At 53.3% G+C, this 21,960-nt stretch overlaps 1 protein-coding gene across 7 annotated transcripts in view; it reads right to left on the bottom strand.

Moving 5' to 3' along the window:
- The window catches only part of EPB41L1 (erythrocyte membrane protein band 4.1 like 1), a 110,476-nt gene that overhangs the window by 4,803 nt on the left and 83,713 nt on the right, over positions 1-21,960 (bottom strand). For 3 of the 7 annotated variants that reach the window (XM_024743073.1, XM_024743075.1, XM_024743076.1), the window contains 7 exons: positions 12,952-13,362; positions 11,087-11,191; positions 8,954-9,034; positions 4,328-4,414; positions 3,480-3,563; positions 1,424-1,504; positions 1,002-1,118 (listed from right to left, as the gene is read on the bottom strand). In XM_024743073.1, the coding sequence (XP_024598841.1) occupies positions 1,002-1,118; positions 1,424-1,504; positions 3,480-3,563; positions 4,328-4,414; positions 8,954-9,034; positions 11,087-11,191; positions 12,952-13,362 (966 nt within the window). Of the gene's footprint in view, positions 1-1,001; positions 1,119-1,423; positions 1,505-3,479; positions 3,564-4,327; positions 4,415-8,953; positions 9,038-11,086; positions 11,192-12,951; positions 13,363-21,960 lie in introns of all 7 variants that reach the window. The other 4 variants (XM_024743072.1, XM_024743074.1, XM_024743077.1 and 1 more) reach the window with 2 other exon arrangements.

Raw genomic sequence — 21,960 nt, 5'->3', positions numbered from 1 at the left:
AGTTCAAGACGCTGACATTTCCAGCACCCTAGAAGTTCCCTTTGTGGCTCTTCCCTGTCAATGCCACAGCCCAGAAGGAATCGATATTCAGACTTTGATCATCACTGATTAGTTTGGCCTGTTTTTGAACTTCCTATGAATGGACTCACATTGTATGTACTTTTTGTGTTTGACTTATTTCATTCAATTCAATGTCTGTGAGATTTTGTTATTATCGGTCTGACCAAATTCAGTAAACTTCTAGACGGGCCAGAACCCTTCCCCCAGCTTCCCCCAATTTCAGCTGCTAAAAGACCTCTCTGCTCCAGCACCATCACATTCCTCTTATTCACGAAGGCACTGATAGCCCTTCAGTGGAAAGAGTAAGGATTGGGGTCCCTAAGATTCTCGCCCCTGGTGGCCTGAGAAGGGTTTCCATTCTAGCAAGACAGATGGGATCGAGGGCTCTGGCCATCATATTCCTCCTTGGCATCAACTATACTTCAATTTAAAAAATTAAAAAATAAAATAAAATTGGCACAACATTGTAAATCAACTATACTTCAATTAAAAAAAAAAAATTCCTCCCTGGCAACATCCAGTGACCGGTGATGGAGACAGAGAGTCAGGGACAGGAATGTGGCCCTGGGCCTGGCAGGACTTTTTCCGACTTCCAGCCTATAGGCAATGGCCAGTGAGGGTACGCCTGTCTCTGTCTGTCCCACCTCAGTACCCACTGTCAATCCTCTCTCCCCTGTTCTGACCACTTCTGGATTTACTTTTCTGGGTCTGGAGCCTGAAACCCCAAAGAAACCAAGGAACCAGCCTTCCTTCCCCTCTGCACTCTGATTCGTCGTATCTGAGGGAGCTACCTCTCCACTTGGAGCCCCAAACCAGGAAGGTTGGGGAGGTCAGAGCTGTGCTGGGGACCAAGCCTCTTGGTGGGTCCTCAGATGGAAATGCCCCTCGGAGGACCTTGTTCTCTCCTCCGTCTCATGGCTGCTGAGCCCCATGAGCCTCACCTGTGGCTTCTTGTCCCTCTCCTCTGGGGATGGGTCTGTTTCTCTGTATACGACAGCTTTGGTTACCAGCATGTCAGGATGCTGCAGTTTGGCCTCCTTGATGGCCAAAGCCAGGGCCTGGAGGAAAAGAACGGCAAAGTGAGGAGTCAGAGCATATGGAATACGGGAGAGGCCACGGAGACCCACAGGCCCCTCCAGCACACAGCTGAGGACCAGGAGTTAAGGCGAGAGGCCAGAGCTCAGGTCTTCTGGCTCCTTCTGACTCCCATTCAGTGCCTCGTCCTTGAGGGCTTCTCCTCTGGACAGGGTCAGTAGGAAGTGGACATCTCTGCTCACAGATGCAGCCGTCCATGGGTAAACCAATACGGGGGGGCCTGGGGCCTGGGCAGTGCCACTGGGAACCATGCTCCGCATCCCCATACCTGGTCTTGATCGACATCTTCGTCCCCGGTGATGATGATCCGCTTCTCGATCCTCGTCTCAGAAAATCCTCCTTTCACAGTCTGCAGAGGGAGAGGGAGGTGAGGTCAGCCTTGGGTCCTGCTGGGGCAGCAGCCTCGACAGGGGACCGGTCCAAGGCATCCCTCAAGGGCAAGGCTGAAACCAGCAGTCGCCTTCTCTCCTGGCTCCCTCGGTTTTCTCCTTTTTCTGGTTTTGGGACTTCAGACTGCACATCTTGCCTGGCTGCCACCACTCCCCCAACTACCAAGCTGCCCCCTCTAGCTCTTCCAAGCCCAGTTCAAATGCTGTCACCCTGACCCTGGTGAGCGATCCTTCCTCCGTCCTGCCTCGGTACTCCCTGAGCGGCACGTTCGTATCTCTCACGGTCCTGGGCCTCTCTGCCTTGTACTGACGTTGTGTGTGTGACCTGGCCCTGCTCACTGGGCTGGGGCTCATGAGGGCAGGGGCTGTGTTTGTTCATCTCTGGATCCCCTCCTCCCCCACTCCCCTGTCCAACCTGACCAGGGCAGGTGCTAAATGCGGATCTGTCGAATGAACACATGAATGAAATGTGAATGGTGACAAGGTTCTACTTTAAATGACTTCAAACAATACTAGAAAACTGCATTGATGATCCTTATACGTATGCTTAAAACCGCCACTGTCTTCCGAAGGGGTGGGGTTCGGGTGCAAGTTTAGAAGTAGAAGATGGGGCAGGACCTACTTGCTTGGCATATTAAAGGCGGGTGGTGGCTAAGGGAAACCCCAGCTGGGGTCAGGAGTGGACAGAAAGAAGAGGGGGGCTCCCAGTTGGCAGGGCTAGGAGGGACTTTGGGAAGAAGAGTTATCTGAGCTGTATGCAGTGGGGTGTGTGATGGAACACCTTTCCATAAAGCTTTCAGTGAAGTCATCATTGCTCACTGATGCTTTTGGTAGGAGTGGGTGCTTTCTGGGGACCGTGCTGCATGGGAGCGGGCAGGGCTGGGACAGTCTGTGCTCATCAAGGGCCAGCGCTGCCTACCAGGCTCCTCCTTTGATGCTTGAGCAAAACCTCCAACTCATCCTGGCTCTCTGGCCTCTCTCCTCCAGGCCTCCATCCCTGCCCTGGGCCCTGGCTACCCAGGCATGGACATGCTGGCCAGCCTGTCCTCAGCCCTCTGTCCTCATGGGCTAAGTCATGGCCGTCTCACCAGGAACATCTCCCTTCTTTGGCCCTGGCTCTTCCTCCCCGCACCCTGCACCAGGCCCTCCATCCCTAGTCTCTCTATGGAGAGACTCTCTCTCTCTTCTTTCTCCCATCTGCCTGCACATCCTGGTGGACCTAATCTCCTCCCCTTAAACCCCTTTTCACTGGGTCACTCCCCATCTTGAAAACCTTGATGGCTTTCCAATTGCTCTCAGACTCAGACCCTCTGTTGTCACATTTGTCCTGGGATTTGTCTTTTGTCTCTATTCTGCTTCCCCTACCTCCAGTCCAACCTAATTTCCCAGTTACGTCCCCTACGTGCTGCTTCTTCCTGACAGAGACCACTTCTCCTGTTTCCCCATGTGCATTGCTTGCAGCCCCTCCAGCAGCCCACAGCCCAGAGGCCAGCATGAGGTTGATGCTCACTAACATGTGCTCAGTGAATGAATAAGCAAACACACGGTTTCTGTTCCCATCTTCCCTGTGGCTTAGAACGTCTGCATCCTCCCTCACGAGTCCACCCTGGCTTTCCAGGACCCTATACGAACCCCATTTATTCCAGAAGACCCTTCCTCATTCTTTGAGCCTTCCTTCAATCACCCCCCTCTAAATCCCTCTAGCACTTAGGATCTATAAGGCGCGAATGCCACGGTTCACAATTTCTTCCAAGGAGATGGTCTCATCCCCCCAGCCTGGCTGTCAACACTGAAGGGCAGGTCGGCACCTAGGACAACCCTTATCACAGAACAAAGCTCCCAGAAACTGGGAACGCCGCAGGTCTTCTCTGTCCACATTCCAAGGCAGAGCCATGGCAATGAGCTTCCCGATACGACAGCCTGGCTGCTACTCACTTTGGTAACATGGGTGGTGGTGGAAGTGGAGAGGGTTTCCGCGGTGGCGCCGTAGGTGCTGGTGAGGACATCTTTCCCGATGATCTGCAGAATATAACCACCCCCCACCCAGGGCTCAGGTGAGGACACTGGACTCTGCAGGACGGGGGCGGGGGTGGGGTAAACCAAGGGAGGAGTCAGGGTGTGGGGGGGTCCCATGAAGGTGAAGTTTGGAAGCCAAGATGCTTTGAGCCACTGAGTCTAAGAACTCAGGAATACTGGAATCCTCAGAATGCTACACCCATGATATCCTCAAACCTTGGAATCTAAGATTCCTAGGACCTGAGATTCCTGAGGTCCAGAATCCTAACAAGACCCTAGAATTTAAGAATCCTGGCATCTTACAAGAATGAACAGAGGGATCCAAGGTGGACACAGAGCCCTCCCAATCCCCCACCCTGTCAGGGCTGGGAACGTGCTCTCTCTGGGACTAAATGATGAAAACAACAGATCTGGAGAACACAGGAGCTGCAAGAGACCTCACAGTGACAGATGTGGGCGACTGAGGCAGCCACCAACAGAGCTGGGTCCAGAGTCCAAGCTTCTGCAGCCCTAGTCCATTGCTCCTCCTGGTCAGTAAGGAGAGCAGATGCAAAGCAGCTGTCACATCACAGGCACCACCAATGGATGAGACTCTGGCGGGGACCAGGGAGCCCTGTGGGCATCTGAATGTGATGCCGTTTCCTGGTGCTGCACTTAAAGGGGCAGCCTCCCACGCTCTACGCCGTACTTGCTGCAGGCCACCTGTGGACCCGCGTCCACATTCTCTGCCTGGAGTCCCCTAGCCTGGGTTGGCCCTGCCCACTTACCGGAGAAAGAGAACGGATTTCCGTGGCCACCGTCTGTGGGCCTGGGATCATGGCAGCTGCCCCCTTCCCGGACTTGAGACTGTTCTCCTGGGGAAACAATAGTGCTCAGAGGGCCAGGTCTCAGGTGGGCGGGCCCTCAGGATGGCTGGAGCACGTGGCCATGCAGCTCTCACGGCCACAAGGTTGAATAGTGCTTCTTCTCTCAGAAGCAGAGAGCTGAAGGCATCGTTCAGTCCAGTCTGCTCTTGTTCATCCCTCGCTCGCTCGCTCACACACGTGCTTACACACTTACCCACTCATTTAACAAACATTTACTGAGTGCCTGGCGTTAGAGACACTGTGGTGAACAAGACGCGGTATTGCCCCCTGGAAGCACTAACAAAGGAGTTGAGACATCCAGGTTCTGGTCCTGGCCCTGCCACGTTCCAGCCACGTGACCCGGATGGAGCCACTTCCGCTCTCCGGGCCTCATGGATTCACCTACATAAAGGGACCCCTGTAGTGTGTGTTCATCAGTGGTAACAAATGTCCCATCCTGGTAGGGGTGTTGACAACGGGTTGGTGGTGGGGGCTGTATGTGTGCCAGGGCAGGGGGTCTACAAGAAATCTCTGTACCTTCCTCTCAATTTTGCTGCGAACTGAAAACTGCTCTCAAAAAATAAAGTCTTAAGAAATGTTTTAAAAAGGGGACCCCTGTCCCACTCTCACAGAGACATTATGAAGATAACAGAGGAGAAAGGGCTTTGCAAATGGAAGTCTGTCAGGTTAATATAGGAGCACAGGCTGGCTACTAAGAACATACTAACTACTGTTTTCTGAGTACTCGCTATGTGCTAAGTATTGTGTTAAGGATGCATGATCTCATTTAAGCCTCTGAACAACCAGAGGAAATTGTTTTAATATTCCTGTTTTATAGTTGAGAAACTGGAAGGTCAGGGCATGTGAAGTGGCTTGTTCAAGCCACCCTGAAAGTGAGTGATCGAGCCTGGATTTAGACCCGAGTTGGTCAGACTCCAAATTCAACGCACTCCTTCTGCCATGCCATTCTGCCCTTGGAACGCTTGCCCTTGAGCCAGCTCTCCTGGTCCTACCTTGGAGTCTAACTGCTAGATACTCCTGGAATTGGCCCTAGACTTACTGGCCCACATCTGGAAGGGGCCCAGCTGCTGGCCTCTACCTCCTACTTCCTGCCCCGTCTTAGGGATCAGCCTTGTCTGTCCTGGGGTCCAGAAGCTGTGTCCATTCTGCAGCTCCCCAGTGGGCTGCAGGGTAGTAGATCTGGACCTCTGCCTGCCAGGCGACAGGTGAGGACAGAAGCCCTCTGTCTTCGCCCCACCTTTCCCCGAGGCCTGCCTCCAGCTGAGGCTGTCGGTTGCCTGGTTACCTGGCATTCCATGCACAAGGCACTTACTTTCTCAGAGGCAGTCCCAGAATGTGGCCCAACAGCAGGTCTTAAAAGGGCAGTCCCAGAATGTGGCCCAACAGCAGGTCTTAAAAGGGCAGCCTTCTGGGCTCAATGCTTCCTTTCTCCCAGGGTAGGAAACAGCCACTAGCCCCTTTGAATCCTATTGTCCCTCCAGGCCCTTCTCCCTTCAAGCTTCTTCTTCTCCCATTGACCCCTCTTTCCCGGAAAAGCCTCACCTCCACCTTCACACTGATGGGGACACTGGTCATTCCGAGGCACCACAAGGTGCCAGCTGCTCCGCCTGCCTCTCCTGTATCTTCAGCCAGTTCCCTCTCCCGCCTCTAGGAGGCGCAGCCCCTCTCCGTGGCTAAGGTGACACCGCCATCTCCGCCCCCGGCCCTTCCTCCGGCGGACTCCGGGCTCTCCTCTTCGCCGCCTCTGTCTGGGACGCCTCAGCCACTCAAGGCTTCCACTGCCTCATCGAGGCCACTGTCCCCTCTCGCTTTATCTGTAGCTCAGATCTTGCTTGAACCCTAGACTTGCCTAGACACTTTCCCCTGGAAACGTCCCACAGGCGCCTCAGACTCATAATGGAATTCACTGCCTCCCACCCCCAGTACACACCTGCCGCTAAAGAGCAACCCCGCTCTGTGCTCCTTGTTCCTATTAGTGCTTCTCGGACTTGAGGGGTGTCACCTGGAGGGCTTGTGAAAACAGAGACCCACCCCCCCGGGCCCCGCCCCGGAGCTTTTGAGTCAATAGGTCTGGGGCGGGGCCTGGGAATTTCCTCTCTAACAGGTTCCCAGGGCCGCGCTCGCTCTCGGAGACCAGCGGGGCTGGTGCGCGGCGTCGCGGCCCGTCTTTCCTCCTATCACCTGAACGTTCTACCAGTGACCCAATCCTGTACTTTCCTCCCTCCAGGCACCCTCAGCCCTGACCTCCTGCTCAGCCTCCTACTCCTCGCACCCTGGCCCTGCCCCCGCCCCTAAACTAGTTCCCTGCCTGCTCTTCCGGTCTCTCCCAGTAGAATGTGGGCTCTGAGATGCTGTCTGTCTCCCGCAGAGCTGGATTCACAGCGCCTGGCACACTACTTCACACATCGTGGGTGTTCAATAAATATTTGCTGAAGGAAGGAAGGAGGGAGGGAAGGAGGGAGGAGGGGAAGGAAGGAAGGAGAATAAAAACAGGGACCCACGCCCCCAAGGGAAGGAATTTTTTGCTCCAGTCATGTCCCACACGGGCTGCTAGAGTAATCTTTCTAAAACACAGAAACACATATCTGATGACATCATGCCCCTACTTAAAAAGTTGAAGTGATTCTCCATGGTCTCCAGGATGAAGTTTGAACTTCATACATGGCATTCGAGGCCCTTCAAGCCCTGGCCCAGCCTTCCTTTCCAGCCTCTTCTCCCCCTGCCTGCCTCCGCCACACACACTTGACATCTTGCTTCACTGACCACTTCCTTTCCCTAAATGCTATGCTCCTTCACATCCTTGCCTTTACATCTGCTGTTCCCACAGCCTAGGAGACCTCCTCCCATGACTGCACCCTAATTTATCCTTCAAGAATGGCTGAGATGTCACCGCCTAGATAAAGCCTTCCCCAGCTCCTACAGTGTCACTCCACACCCTATGCCCCCTAGGAAAGGCAGGAAAAAGTAACGGCCGCTCACATTTACAGACCACTTGTAATGTGCCAGGCACTCTTTGGAGGGCTTTGCATAGATTACCTTAGTTTAGCATCACGTCAAACCTTTGGGGGATATGCTATTATTTCCCCTCACCCCATTTTCCAGAAGTGGAAACTGAGGTCTGGAAAGGTTTGGGTAACTTGCCCAAGGTCATCCAGCCAGGAAGTGGGAGAGCTGGACCTTGTTCACCACTGTGTGCCCAGGACCTAAACGCAAAGGCATGGCCCATTAGATGTGCCTGTGATTATTATTTCGATGAATGAGTTCTAACAGGCAGTATCTTTTCTTCCACTCCCCATACTGGGCAGAGGAGAGATTAAGAAATGTTTTTAGAACAAATGAATGGATGGATGGATGGATGAGTAAATGAATGATATGACTGCCTGCTCACCACGGTACGAAGTTACATTTAGCCCGATAAGTATCCTGATGCCACGTGGTGAAGGGGTGAGGGGAGAGGAGGAACTGAGTGACCAGGGGAGAGTGTGCAAGCTGATAACTGGTTTGGGCTTATTTCTCTTAAAATCTTTGTTTACTCAAAACCTTCCTGCTGGGTAGTCTAAATTAATGTAATTTTCTTCCTATGTGCATATGAGGGGTTTGGCAAGAGAAAGCATTTGAAAACAACCTCCCACAGCTCAAGACAGATCTGGCCCAGGCACTGATACCTGCTTGGCCCCAGCCCCAGCCCCAGCCCCAGCCCCACGCAGCCACTGTTCACAACGGTCAGGATGAGGGAGCAGAGCAGAGTGGTTGAGGTGGACAGTGGGGCTTCGGGAATCAGAATGCCTGGGTTTGACCTGGCTCTACCACGTATTGGTCGTGTGACCTTGGGTAAGTCACTGTACCTCTCTGAACTTCATTTTCCTCATCTGTAAAGGGTGGGAAAAAGAGCATCCACTTCACAGCTCTGGTTTTACCCCATGAGCACACCGCATGGTATCATAACCTGTGGCTGAATGCTAGCTGTGCTGTGTCATCATTTGAAGAATCTGATGTTACTGAACTCTCTTAAGAGCCCGTGAACCAGGCAGAATGGGGAGTACTCCCATTTTATAGATGAGGACACCTAAAGACCTTCCTTCATGGGTCAGGCAGCAAATAGGTAGCAGAACCACAGGGTCCCTCAGGACACAGTCCCAAATCCTGAGCCATGGCTGCCAGGAGGATGGACCTCACTCAGGGAGGACTTTCAGGCACAATCCTCCCGTGTTGCCGACAGTCAGTTAATCAAATAGTACTGTCCTCTCTTTATCCCTGCCGTAGCTGAGATGGTCCAGATGGCTGAGACTCAGGGATGCCACCTCCTACATTATTCAGTTTGCAAAACTGAGGTCTGACTGGATGCCCTGTGGCGTCAATAAACGTTGGACTGTGTGTCAGACAATAAAAGTCTGACTGTGTGTGCCACACCTGATGCTGTGAGGGCGGATGAGGACTTCCTGCCATAGTTGGCGAGGTTAGCTTGTTATCTGGCCGTTTCAGGGCCAATGGGGCTGGTCAGAGAGGGAGGTCTCGGGTCCTACTTACCATGGTGGTTGATATGGTCTCCGTGGTGATGGAGGGAGTAGTTGTTATGAACTCCTTCCCCCCTGGGGCAGTCCCGTCAACCTGCTGGCCAGAGGAGGAGTCGTTAGAGAGGGGAGAGAGAGACAGAGTGCCAGATACGCCTGCGACGTCTGCCACCTGGGCTCGTGGCATCCCCAGGTACCAAGTGACGGGCAGTGTGAGCAGACATGCACTTGGGGAGGGGGTGCGTCCACACACAGACCAAACTACAAAGGGGTCTCACAGGTCCTCCAGCTCATTCCAATCATTTTATTTCACAAAGGGAAAATAATCCCATATAATTTGACACATCCTATCCAAATTTCAATGCCTGTATTCTTTGACTGGGCCAGCCCATTGCTAGGGATTCACCCTTCAGGCATAAACTTTGAAAATTTCGCCAGGAAGTCTGAACAACAAAGTTCACTGCAGCATTCAACATTAACTGCAAAAGACAAAAACCATCACAGGTCCATTGATAGGTGATAAAGGCATGCTAAATCAGGATCCACTCCTAAGGGGGAACAAGGAGAGTGAGGTGGGGCCACATGTGCCAACATGGAGTGATCTCCAAGGTAAGTATTAAAAAAAAAAAAGGTAGGGATTTCCCTGGTGGCGCAGTGGTTAAGAATCCACCTGCCAACGCAGGGTACAAGGGTTCGATCCCTGGTCCAGGAAGATCCCACATGACGTGGAGCAGCTAAACCTGTGCGCCACACCTACTGAGCCTGGTCTCTAGAGCCCGCGAGCCACAACTACTGAGCCCGCATGCCTCAACTACTGAAGTCCGTGTGCATAGAGCTGTGGCTCCGCAACAAGAGAAGCCTCTGCGATGAGAAGCCCGTGCACCGCAATGAAGAGTAGCCCCCAATCGCCGCAACTAGAGAAAGCCCGTGCGCGGCAACATAGACCCAATGCAGCCAAAAATAAAATAAATAAATTTATTCAAAAAAAAAGAAAAAAGGTAAAGTGTAAAAGAGAATGATCTCTTTTGTGTAAAAAATTTAAATACTTAGAGATATAAGAACATATGTTGGTATGTGCATATATTTTTTTTTCTGGGAGCACTCAGAAAAAAATTCATTTTGTTCTGTTTGAATTTCATAACTGTGAATATTTTGTTGTTATTTTGTTTTGATGTCAATAGGGGTTACTGAGCCATAAAATTTGGGGCCATTTTTAGTTTTCTTTGTATAAAAACAAAACCAACACACATTACTAAAACAAAATAGATCAGCGAGGGAGTAAGTTGCCCCGGGGTCACACAGCTTGTCAGAACTCAAGAGTCTCGACAGCTGCACTAGCAGCCTCATAAACCTCTACGCATGTTATAAAAGTGAGAGAAAAAAGTCTGGAAACGACAGAGTTGCCCACATTTTGTAGATTTACATCTTTCCTTAGTCCTTAAGACAAAGACTGGTCTCCAGGGCAAAAAAGTCCCCAGCACTGCGGTTCCTCTGGCCAGAAAGAACCAAGAGGGCATCTATCAGACCCTTAGTCTCCATCTTCAAAGCTTAAAAACCACAAAAGGAACTTGGGAAATGTACTGTAAGTAATGCACCCGTGTCTGTTTACAACCACGTCTCCAGGGGACTGAGTATGTTTCATCTTGCTAAGACAAACGACATTTTATCTTTTTTTTTTCAGTTTGTTCATTTTGTCAATGTGATGTGGAACCCCCGTGCACACACACGAAAATGACCCAATGTGAGCTGCTCTGACCCAAGCTGAATTGGGTTCTCTCTCCTCTTCCCCTGGGATATCTTAAGAAACCTCTCCACCTCCTTCAAGCGATCTGAAAGCCATGGTCTAATCCACTAACCGCTAGTCCTTATAACACTCCCAGGAGGATGAAGGAGACATGACCCTCCCCATTTTACAGATGGGAAAATTGAGGCTTTAAGAGGTGTAGTCTGCCCAGGATAAGAACCCATCCCACCACCCACACCCGGAGCTCAGGGAGGACAATGAAGCTCAGAAGAGCATCAGGGTTAAAATGGTGGCTCCGGGGGAGCCAAGGTAGCAAGAGCTGGCCAAGGGGCTTGGCCATGATGGGGACCCCACCCTTAAATGCCCAGTACCTAGGCCCAGCGTGCACAGGAAGGCACAGGTTACCTGGGTGGTGTCCACAGTGGCAACTCTGGTCTGCAGTACAGCCTCCGGCTCGATCTTCTTCCTGATAGCCAGGCTGCTGACTGTCATGGTTTCCGTTTTCACAGGCTGTAGGCAGATGAGGGAAGAACACTCTGTATCTCAAGCCCCGGCACGACTCCTACTCACAGGCAACTGCAGCGCGGGGTCAGCAGGTTATCTCCCACCACTGCCGCTGACCAAGTCTCCAGAGGGGGTCGAAGGCCAGGGCCAAAGAGGCCTGGTATGATGTCACAGACAAACAGCCCAAGAGGGGAGCCAGAACCACCAGCAGCACCAGGACAGCCTGCCCATGACCCTGCCACCATACCACCTCATGGTGGCTGCATGCTGGGTTTCAGGCTACCATTAAGAGAACATTCACCATTCAATTAACATGCTCTGTGCCGTGCCACACACTCAGCATTTTCCTGATAATACATAGTCCTGAATGACTTCAATGGTTATGCCACTACCTCCCAGCTGCTTTCTCTGAACTGTTCTGTAGAGTAGGAGTCACACCTGGAGGCCCGGGGTGGGCCAGGCAGGAGATGTAAACGAGTGAAGCGGGCTTGTTGAGGACCGGGGTGAACTGGAGAGCACATGGAGTCCACTCAGGTTTGGCCTGAGTGACCAGATCATCTGATTTTTGTTTTTTAATGATATAAAAAAAAAATCCCTGGATTTTATATTCAGTGTCCTGATTTTTAAATCAAAGTCAAGGAAAACACATCTGCTAGCCAGATTTGGCCCAGGGCCATCAGTTTCCCACGCCTCCTCTAGAAGTCTTATGTTAAATGATCAGTTTCTTCTGAGTCCTCCATAGAACCTAGCTCATGGCTATACACACAGCAGGTGCTAACATATGTGAGCTGAATAAATGAATGAAAGTTAGCTTGTTGGGAGGGTGGTTAAGAGGGGATTCTTCTAGATGGTTGTAACTCGGAGATCTAGCCGTTCATTCAGTTAATCATTAGTGCCTGGAACGTACAAGCCTAGTGGAGCTGCCACCTGGTAGGAAAGCAGACCTGTCAGCCAGTAACCTGACTACTTGTGATACCGCTGGAAGCAGAAGCATTGCAGAGCAAGGGGGCGGAGCAGGGAGCAACACTTCTGCCCAGGGTTGTCAGGAAAGCGTTTGCTAGGTAAGTGCTATCTGAACTTGGCCCTGGAACGTGACAAGTTTGCAAGGCAGAGAAAGGGAGGAGACACCTTCTCCAGAGGGTATAGCATGGAGTGAAAGCCCAGAGTAGACAAGCTCCTGTTTCAATGCCTGGAACGTGGGAGGGAGCTGGGGCTGGAAGAGGTGGGAGAGCGAAGGAAAAATGTAAACAAAGATCCTCTGAAAGAAGGACAGGGAGCAGAGACGCCCAGACGCAGTCTACCCCTGTGTCCCCCCCAGGTGATGACGTTTCCTCTTCTCTAAGAGTTTCCACCACTACCCCAAGACCCCAGGCCCTGGGGAGGGGAGCCAGGGCCGGGATCAGAAAACACCATCTGGCTTTCAGAGCAGGCGGCAGGCGCCCCCGTGAGTCCACAAGCACACGGTCTCTGCAGGTGCCATGCAACACAGACAGGGGGAGGAGGAGTCGCATAGGACCAGACTGCCTGTCATCACTTGACCTCAGGCAAGAGATGGGGTCACAGGGTTAAAGCGCCCAGGAGTGCACGTTAGGGGTAAACCGAGCTGCCGAACATGCGAGCACAGAACCATGCTGTTCTGCGGAGGGGCGGTCATGCAACACGGAACAGAGCTTCAGGCTGGTGGCTCAGTCTTCTCACACATGGCCCAGGGCCCTCTGAACATGCAGTGCCCGGTGGGCCCGGGTCCCGATGATGCTCCACTGTACCTCGAACTGGGGCACATCCGGGGTGGAGCAGGCCCGTCGGTCTGGGCTGTCCTCGATGCCCCCAGACTCGTCATCCTGGCTCGGGCCCCGTTTGTTGAGATCCCGGGAGAACACCAGGCCCTCGGTTTCTGAGTCACTTTTGTCTCGGTCAAGCTCAGGCAGGCTGCGGGAGAAGTCTTCGAAGGCGCTGCCGTGGTAGTCGCCGATGACCGTGAAGTCAACCTCGGCCTCCAGGCTGGACGTGGAGCTGACCGTGATGCTGGAGCACTTCCGCTCAATGGCCAGGTGGTTGTCCTTCAGGAACACCGCGTCCCTCTCCTGGTCCTGGTCCTCGTCTCCCGTGTCACTCTCTGGGGCCCTGGGCCGTGGCGGTTTGACTTTCTCCTCGGAGCCCTCCCTCAGCCCTGCTCTCTATGGCCAGGTAAAATCAAAGGAATGGGGGTGTGGGATGTGGGGAGAGAGAGAGAGAAAGAGAGAAATCAAGATGGTGAATGACAGAAGAAATCTCGGGGCCATTCGATGCCCCAAATGGAAGAGGAGGTCAGGAAAAGAAAAACACCCCCGGAAAGGTTCTTTGACACCATAATAAGGTTAAAAAAAAAAAAAAGAACACTTCTCAAGAGTGAGGACACTCCTTTCCGAGGGTCTCCGGCTGACGGCAGAAGCAAGTACAAAGCAAACATCCTGCCAGTTGGTCCTGGACAGGAGGCCCCATCCAAGGTTTGGATCTGGGAGCTTATCAGAAGCGGCACTGCGCACAAGGCAGGGATGGGAGCCCGGACCCCAGGCCCATCCGTGCAGGCGGACATCAAGGAGGCAAAAACCAAGGAGGGAGACCCAGGGATTCAGGACCACCCAGGACAGGGAGGCAGAGAGGCTGGAGCCAAGAGCTTTGAGGAACAAAGAGGAAGCCAACACGGTTTGTCAATTCCACTGAGTCTCCGTGGGAGGGGTCAGCATCGTCTAGAGGGAGGAGCAACACCGGGTAATTCCTGGGAGCTGGGCGCTACATCACTTCAACCCTGAGCTCCGTGAGTGGAGGTTCTGCTCCCATCAGTGTAATTGACAACAGCAGGCCAAGGAAGTGCTGGAGGGGGACCAGCAACTCTTGTCCGACATACATACCTCTCAACTGGCCTGTCAGGGATTAAACACCACACACATTTTTGGCTGTTTTACGACATTCTTTTTTAAGACCAATCTAACCCCCACCAAATCTTTTTAAAGTACTTGGCTTCAGGTTCTAGAGACTCGGTGCACTTAGAGATTCACTTGCTAGACAAGCCTCCCTTTAGCCAGTTTCCGGAAGGTTGAGAGGTGTGAGGACTCATTCCAGACAAGCCAGAGTTGAGCTGCCACAAGAGGCGCTGCCAGAGCAGGTGGGGATCTAAGGCAGCGATGCACCCTGGCCAGGCGAAGATGACCAGGTCATCAGGGCACCGAGGGGCTGCAGAGACCTGTGGGCCTGAGGGGCTGGTGAATCTCAGGTGCCCCCCCTTTCCTGGGGGATTCGCTGCTAAGCTGGTAACGTGCTTCTCTTGCCTGACCGCGTCTCCGGATTTGTTCTGGATTAGAGAAGACAGTTAGTCTTAAGGAGGCAGAAAGGAACTTGGCACTAGGACCGAGAGGGAGCCGGAAGTGAAGGATGGAAATCTCTGGACTGTCAGCTTCCCCAAGGCAGGAGCACCAGGGAAGGGAAAGGATGAAGGAAGATCGTTGGACAAGCCAAGCAAAACGGTAGGAACCCAGCAGGTGCGGGCAGCAAGGCAAAGCAAATGTGTAGTTTGCTGGAGGCGGTGCCACTTTCTCCACCGGCGCTGTGTGACCCTCCGGGCACCAGGTCACACCAAAAGCCGAGGGTCTGTGTGGCTAAGCTAACATGGGCCAAGCAGATGAACCCGTCATTCCGCCTGGGCTACGCTCAGGCCCGTTTAGGGAAAAGAACTCATAGGGATGGACAAGCAGCCTCTGGTGGCAGTAATGACGAGGGGCCACAGAAACATGCTTTTAAAGAACTACGCGGCATGCGGTCAGCTCCCGGGCTGGGGGCAGCATGGGGCGGGGGCTCACGTGGCCAGTTCCCCCAGTAGCTTCCTCCAGTGTAGTTTCGCAGCCTGGACTGGGGGACACGAGCTCGACGTCCATGCATCCTTCCCGGGGGGATGGGGTAGAAATGCCCTCCCAGAAGTGTCTGGTAGCTGGCGGCATCATGGAGGAATGTGTGGCTTTGGGGGCAGCAAAGTCCTCTGGGGGCTGAAACTGAGCAAATCCCAGGTCTAAACGCCTACTCCGCTGTTGCTCGACCCGCCCCACAGAGGCCTCCGAAGACAACTCGTTTGCAAAGGCCCTGGTTTCACCCTGACTCGCCCAGCGAGTTTCAGCTCCGTGGGTCTCAAAGATCCGAATCTTGTTGGCCACAGAGGTCTTGCTAATATCTTCCAGGGAGCCCTCTTGACCCCCAGCCTGGAAAGAGGTCATCTCCTTTTGCTTCCCTGAAGGGAACCGCGACCCCTGGGCTTCTTCAGGGACAACTCTGGGCTTCCTGCTGGCGATGGGAGGGGCCCTGCGCTCACCTCCGTCTGGAGTCACAGCTAGCCCTACTCGGTCCTTGGGCTCCGGGCTCTCTTTAGGAGGATGGGCATGTTTGAGAAATATGGGGGACTGTTCTCCAAAGCGGTCCCTGAGCTGCACAGGCTCCCCCGACCCATAAGGGGCTGGGCTTGAAGAAGCTTCCTCTGGAGATGTCTGAGCCGCAAAGGGACGGGGCGAGGTTGGGAGGGGGGTGATCACCTCCTCCATCTGAAGAAACGCTGGGGCCTTGCTGTCCTCTGTCACAGGTTCTCCTGTTTGGGTGTGAACTGGTCCCCTCTCTCTGGGCAGGAAGTTGCCTCTGTCCAGCTTGGCTGGCTTCCTGACATCGCTAGGAGGGATGGCCCACGGAAGGACACAGGCCTGGCGGTCTGGACGCACGCCCCCTCCTCCATGAGGTGAGTGGTTCCATTCTCCTGGGGGACTTTTCTCAGCCTTTCCCGTCAAATCTCCACTCTGGGGGGCCTCTCCCCCTGCAGTTACTGAGGATGCTGGGTGGGTAGACTCTCCTTCCACCTCCCACCGGGCTTCGTACTCAGCAAACATCAGCCCTGGAGAAGGTCCCTTTCCGTGCTGCTTGACAAAGACCTCCAGGTCATCTGGTCCTAGGTTCCTGGGGGGCCCCGCCCCTCCCTCTGAGGAAGCTGAGTGGGCTTCACCCTCGTGGTGCTTGTTTCTGCCGACAGCGGCAGCAGAGCCCCATGGGCCTGAGGAGTCCAGCTCTGAGCTCTCCGCGAGCTCCTCCGACAGCTTCCGCCTGCTCTCGCAGCCAGGTGGGGCATCTAAGTGCTCTTCTCTCTCCTCCAGGGCCGGAGGGAGGACTTGGTCTTCAGACTCTTTCTCTCCATAGTTTAAATAGAAGCTTCTCTCTGCAAAGGAAGTGTCTGTTTCATCGCTCGAGTCGGCTCTGGCTTCTGTGTAGGCTGGGTCCAGCAGAAACGACTGGAGTCCTCCCGTGTCGGAGGCTGGAGAGGGGACGTCCACCTCTGCAGGGCCAGTGGCCGGGGCGGCGGGTCTTCCGCAAGCCTGGAACTCCTCCCACTTCTGCCTTAGCTCCGCCGGGCCCTCCAGCTGACCCCTGGAGGCCCGCTGCTTCCTGATGGTTGCCTCCCCAGGGTCCACCCTGAACCAGGAGCCCTCTGGGAGCGTTCCTGCCAGCGTGCGGCCTGCAGCCAGAGAAGCCCCTCCTGGGCCTTCCCTGACCCAGGGGCTTTCCTCCCACACTGACTCGAAGCCTTCAGGGCTCGTGATCATTCTTCCTTGTCGCTGTGTGTTTGCTCCTTTGGCTCCCACCTTTTCTTCTGTGGCCATTTCAAAGGTGAACTTGTCCACCAGGACGTCTACCTTGGAGAGTCTGCCGTCAGCAAGCATGTCTGCGAGGCCTGCCTCCCTTTCTTCCTGCTGTGTGGCGGTCACTTTTAGGAGACTGAGTTCTTCTGGCCTAATGTACTCTCTTTCTATAAATACCCAATGCTCTGAACCCTGCGTTTTAATTGGAGCAAGAAGAGTTAACATGAAATATCAGGCACCTGAAGAATGGGTTCCCTTTTTCCCTCCGCAAGAAGGGACCAAGGTCCACCTGCCCCCTTGGTCAAGGTCAGCTGGCTGGGGACAGGAAGGCAGGTCAGCCTCATCAAGGCTACTCTTCCCATCAAGGCACCCAACAAATTATCTACTGATGCCCTCAACCACCACCCTAACCGGGTAAAATGGGATGCGGTCTCATACCCTCCCCGTGTTAACCATCGGGGAATGGAAATCCACAGATGGTCCAGGACCCTTCCTCTTTTAATAATAAAGCTGCCAGTGTCAGAGGGGAAAGTAGCTTACATCACATGGAATCTTTGAAGGCTAGAGCCAAAAGAACTCCTAAGACTTCCTGCAGTCCAATCTCCTAGTTGTGCAAATGGGTAAACTGAGGCCAAGAGAAGGTCAGTGACGTTTTCAAGGTCACAGTCAGTCGAGTCAGGAAAAGAATGCCTGAGAGCCTTGCTGACTTACAGCCAATGGAATATGGGTCCCAACTGCGATCTAATGTCGAGTGGTCGGGGAGGCACTGAGTTAAGTTTCACAGGCCACAGCCTGAAATCGGACCTTTCTGCAAGAGCTAATTGGAAGGAAAGAGATTAGACCAAAATATACCAAACGGCCAGCTCTAGGAGTTAGTGCCAGTCGCTGCAATGGCTGAAACAGCTTGAACTCTGTGGGGTTCATCCCCAAAGAAACAAATACCAAGGCCTGTTCTTGGAGAATTCTAACAAAATCCACAGAAAGACTGGAAGAGGACTGACCTGAACATATCATAGAAGGTAAAGATCTAAATATCCAAGCATCATCACTGGTCCAAAGCACTGAGAGTACAGCACCGTCAACCATCAACAAAACAGCCCTCTACCTCCCCTAGAGTTCTTCAAGCAACACTTAGGAGGGAAGGATGGACTTCTAGAATGCAAGAAGGCCAGGAATTCCCTGGTGGTCCAGTGGTTAGGACCCGGTGCTTTCATTGCCAGGGGCCCGAGTCTGATCCCTGGTTGGGGAACTAAGATCCTGCAAGCCGCGAGGCGCAAACAACAACAACGCAAGAAGGCCAATGGGATTTAAGTCTTCTTGAAACTGCAGAATACTTCCTTCACACAAAATCTTGATGGCGATCCAACATGTAACACAGATACAGGGCCCCCCCTGTGGAAGTTGGAGGCCTGGGCTGCCCTAGTGCCCCGAAGTGCCTCCCTCCTTTGAAACCACTGCTCTGACCCAAGTCCCTCATGGCACAGATGTGGAAACTGAGGGCTGGGGAAAGTAAGCACCGTGCCCAAGGTCAGAGAGTGAGCCAGTGGCAAAGGCAGGCCTAGAACCCGGTCTCTGATTCTGTGTCCTGTGAAAAGCTCCACAGTAAGATGTGCCGAAAACTGCTCCTGACTACAGCAGGGGGCAGGTTCCCATGTGCTTGGGCTCCAATTCAGGTTATGACCTGGTGAGGAGTCTGTCAGATCCCAGAAGATCTGAAGGATTCTGAAGACTCAAGGGAGCACTATAAGCCCTCTGACCTCCCCCACCCCTCCCCCTGCTCCATTTTAGCAAAATCTCTATGATTGTCAGGGAATCAAACCTCATTAAGAGAATCTTGCCAACAGGAAAGAGAGAGAAAAGGAAGTGGGGAGGCCCAGACAAAATCTGCGTGGGTTTCTGAGATTCTACTCCTGGTTGTTAAGCTTTCAGGACAACAACACTCGAACCATCCCAGAGGGGAGAGTTTTGAGAGCCTACAAAGCCTCCTTTCTCTTCTACTTGGGAAGCAGGCGCCTTTAGCTGCTCCCATTTCCGCTTGTACTGACACCATCAGCCTGGCAAGGATGGCCAAAGATGGTCCATGAGACCCCTTGTGGAACATTCCTGCCCACGTCTAACTAGAAACTAGTTTCTAGCAACCAGAAGCTTAGAAACTAGGTTGAGTGGGGCGGGAGCTGGCACAGAACAGAAAGTTTCTGCAGAAAGAAAAAGGGAAACATGTACTTATATTTAGTTACTATGTGCCAGGCAGTGTCAGCCCTTTGGAGAAGTTATTAACTTTAATCCAAATGGCGACCTGTGAAGCAGGTCCTGTTACCCTCATTTCAGAAGGGGAAACTGAGGCTCCCAGAGGGACGAAGAGGCTCTGCATCTAACAAGTAAAAATCCTGAAGAGAGAAAGAGCCTGAACAAAGAGAGGAAAGCTTTGGCTCTCTGACCCAATTCACAGGATAAATGTCAGGGAAGCCGCCGGGCCATTCTTTCTACTGAGCCAGGGGACCTTCAGTGCCTGCTCAGAGCACCCCCTGCTGTCAGCCGGAGCCACTGCAGCAAGACTGGCCGCGAAACGGGAGCTGGGAGCTGGAGTGGGGCCAGTTCTGTTCCCACACAAGCTGACAGGAAGAAAATCTCCAGCCAGGATTCTGCTGACCCCGGGCTGTTCAGGGTCCACCTGGAGCTCTGGGTCACATTTTGGGCCCTGCTCTTTACAGGAGACCCCCAGAGGAAGGGGTCCAGGACAAGGAGCCCTCTAGAACCCACGGGAGAAGCTGAGGAAGAAAGTGGGAGTTGGGGGGCAGGGGGGACGCTGAACTCTGAAGGGCCTTCCTGGAGGAGGATGCAGAGTGGAACTACAGGCGCCAGGGGGCAGAGCGAGGCCCACAGGCAGGTGACTCGGAAGGGCAGGTTATAATTCAATATGGAAACTTCCCAACAGATGACTGAAGAAGACAAAATGGACTGCTGTTAAGAACAGGGAGAGCCCCCTTGTGGAACAGGCTGGACGGACAATTTTCAGGGATGCTGGTGAAGGGCGCATGTTGCCCTCCCAACCCTGCAACCCCCCAAGTTAGGACACCTGTGCTTGGCTCTACGTGAATCTCTGTGCTCCAAGGCATCACTGCTTCCCTAACCTGGGGATGCTGTTGACTCCTGTCCAACTTCTCTCGAGAGTGCTCCTAGCTTTGTTTTTAATTTTACATTTAGGAAAAATTCAGAGTAGAACTGTGATTTATGTTTTACCACTTATGTAGCTGACTCACGGCTCTCTTACAGTTCCAGGACGTTTCTAGCAGCTACAAAATTTTTCTCTGGGAATGGAGAACAGTATATTCTCCCTCTGAATAGTATAACAGCCCTCATACACACTATGCCAACAGAGAAGGGTTGGTTATCAGAGAGAAGGAATTTTCACCCAGATGACCAATCGGTCCCTTCCAATCCCGACGGTCTATGAAGTCCCAGCAAAGAGGGAGGATGAAGCCCGCTGCTCCTGGGCCTGGATTCCACCTGGCATCCACGCAGGGGCACAGGAAGTTCCGAGGACCCTCGGCCTACTGCCATCCTGGGCAGAGAAGTGATGCTCTCCTCATTTAGAATGCTTGCCTGACCGACATCTGTACAACCCTAAGGATGCTCCCTGGTGAAAGACACCCACTTTTGCCTGCCTGGGGACCCTGACAGACCCAAACTCCAAGGGGAGTTTAGAGAATGGAAGCAGGGGATGGAGGGGCTAATTAGTCACTGATAGACCTTACTCAGGCTTCTGAACAGAGACAAGACCTCAGAGCAGAGGTATTTAGGTGCCATGATCCCTGATCCCAAGCTTAGCAGTCAGAACCTGCCTCCAGGTCACCTGCGTCAGCAGGACCTGAGAGGTCATTTCTACCTGCCCTTTTTAAGCCAGAGGAGACTCAGACCATTCCGTCTTCCTTGAATGGTTTCAGTCCTATCCTTCCTGAGAAACCATGGATGAGGGACAGGCTGGCCCATTATGGACCCCTGGGACAGGGGACGCTCACTTGTCACAGCATGGGGCCAACATGAGCTACCCACTGCTCCCACCTGCAGGGCAGAGTCTGGCCCACCCCCTCAGCCCAGAGAAAGGGTTTTCTTAAGATTATTAGGGTGGTTCTGGGTGGGTGGGGAGGTGACGACAGTAACCTCAGGAGATGCTGCGAGGCTTTTCTGAGTGAACACTTCCAAGCCTGTGGCCGTCCCAGGCTCAGGTGCCAAGTCCTGCTGAGAGGTGTCCTGGGTCCTCTGGGACTGCAGGGGAGGCCCAGGGCCGGAGGAGAGGGGAAGAGGGAGGAAGGGAAGGAGAGACAGAGAGGGAGAGACAGAAAGCAGGAGAGAGACACACACACAGAGTCCGTGAATAGCCCAGCTTTGTAAATCCCTCATCCTTAGGTCAGGAAGGAGCCACGCCATGAGAGCCCATATTTGAATCAGGGATTCCAGTTACCATCAGCAGTGGCCCCAGGACCGTCCAGCACTTTCCAGTTTATAAAGTGCTTTTATATCCATTATTTCACTCGACCTTCCCCACAGCACTGTGGAGTGGCAATTTTGGTCCCCTTTTAGATGGACTGACAAGGCAGTGAGGCTTCCAAGAGGTGATGTCACTCACCCAAGGACCCAGTCCAGTCCTTGGAGACAGCTCCTCTCATCTCCCAAATCTTCAAGAGCCTCTAAATGCCAGTGGGACCTGTAAGCCAGTTAAAAGGTCCATCGCTCCAAGGTGAGCTCCTGGACCAGACTTCTCTCCAGCAATGGACTACACTTCTTGCGGGGAGGCAGTAGGGGGGATGGGAGGTGGAACAGACTCCACCTTTTAATGAGACGCATCTTCTGGCAGTTCCAGCTATCACCAGCAGGTGGGGCACCCCCACGCCAGGCTGCTCAGAGCATCTCAGCTCCCCGGAGTCCAGCCCTCCAGGGCCCAGCCTTCCTTTCTCTGCTGGAGTCTGACCCCTTTGGAAGCCTCTAAATCCACCTCACCGACTTCAGGACTGACTAGAGGCCGCTCTGGTCAAGCGTCTCTCAGGGCAGGAGGAGGGGCGTGTGTAACTGGATTACTAGACCAGCCCCATGGCCCCATCCAGGGTCTTCAGTGTCTCGATTGTGCCAGTG

The sequence above is a fragment of the Neophocaena asiaeorientalis genome, unplaced genomic scaffold, assembly GCF_003031525.2.
Source record: "Neophocaena asiaeorientalis asiaeorientalis breed wild unplaced genomic scaffold, Neophocaena_asiaeorientalis_V1.1 scaffold82, whole genome shotgun sequence".
NCBI classification, from domain to species: Eukaryota; Metazoa; Chordata; class Mammalia; order Artiodactyla; family Phocoenidae; genus Neophocaena; species Neophocaena asiaeorientalis.
Note: the sequence above shows the minus strand (reverse complement) of the source record. Positions and strands in the feature narration are given on the sequence as shown.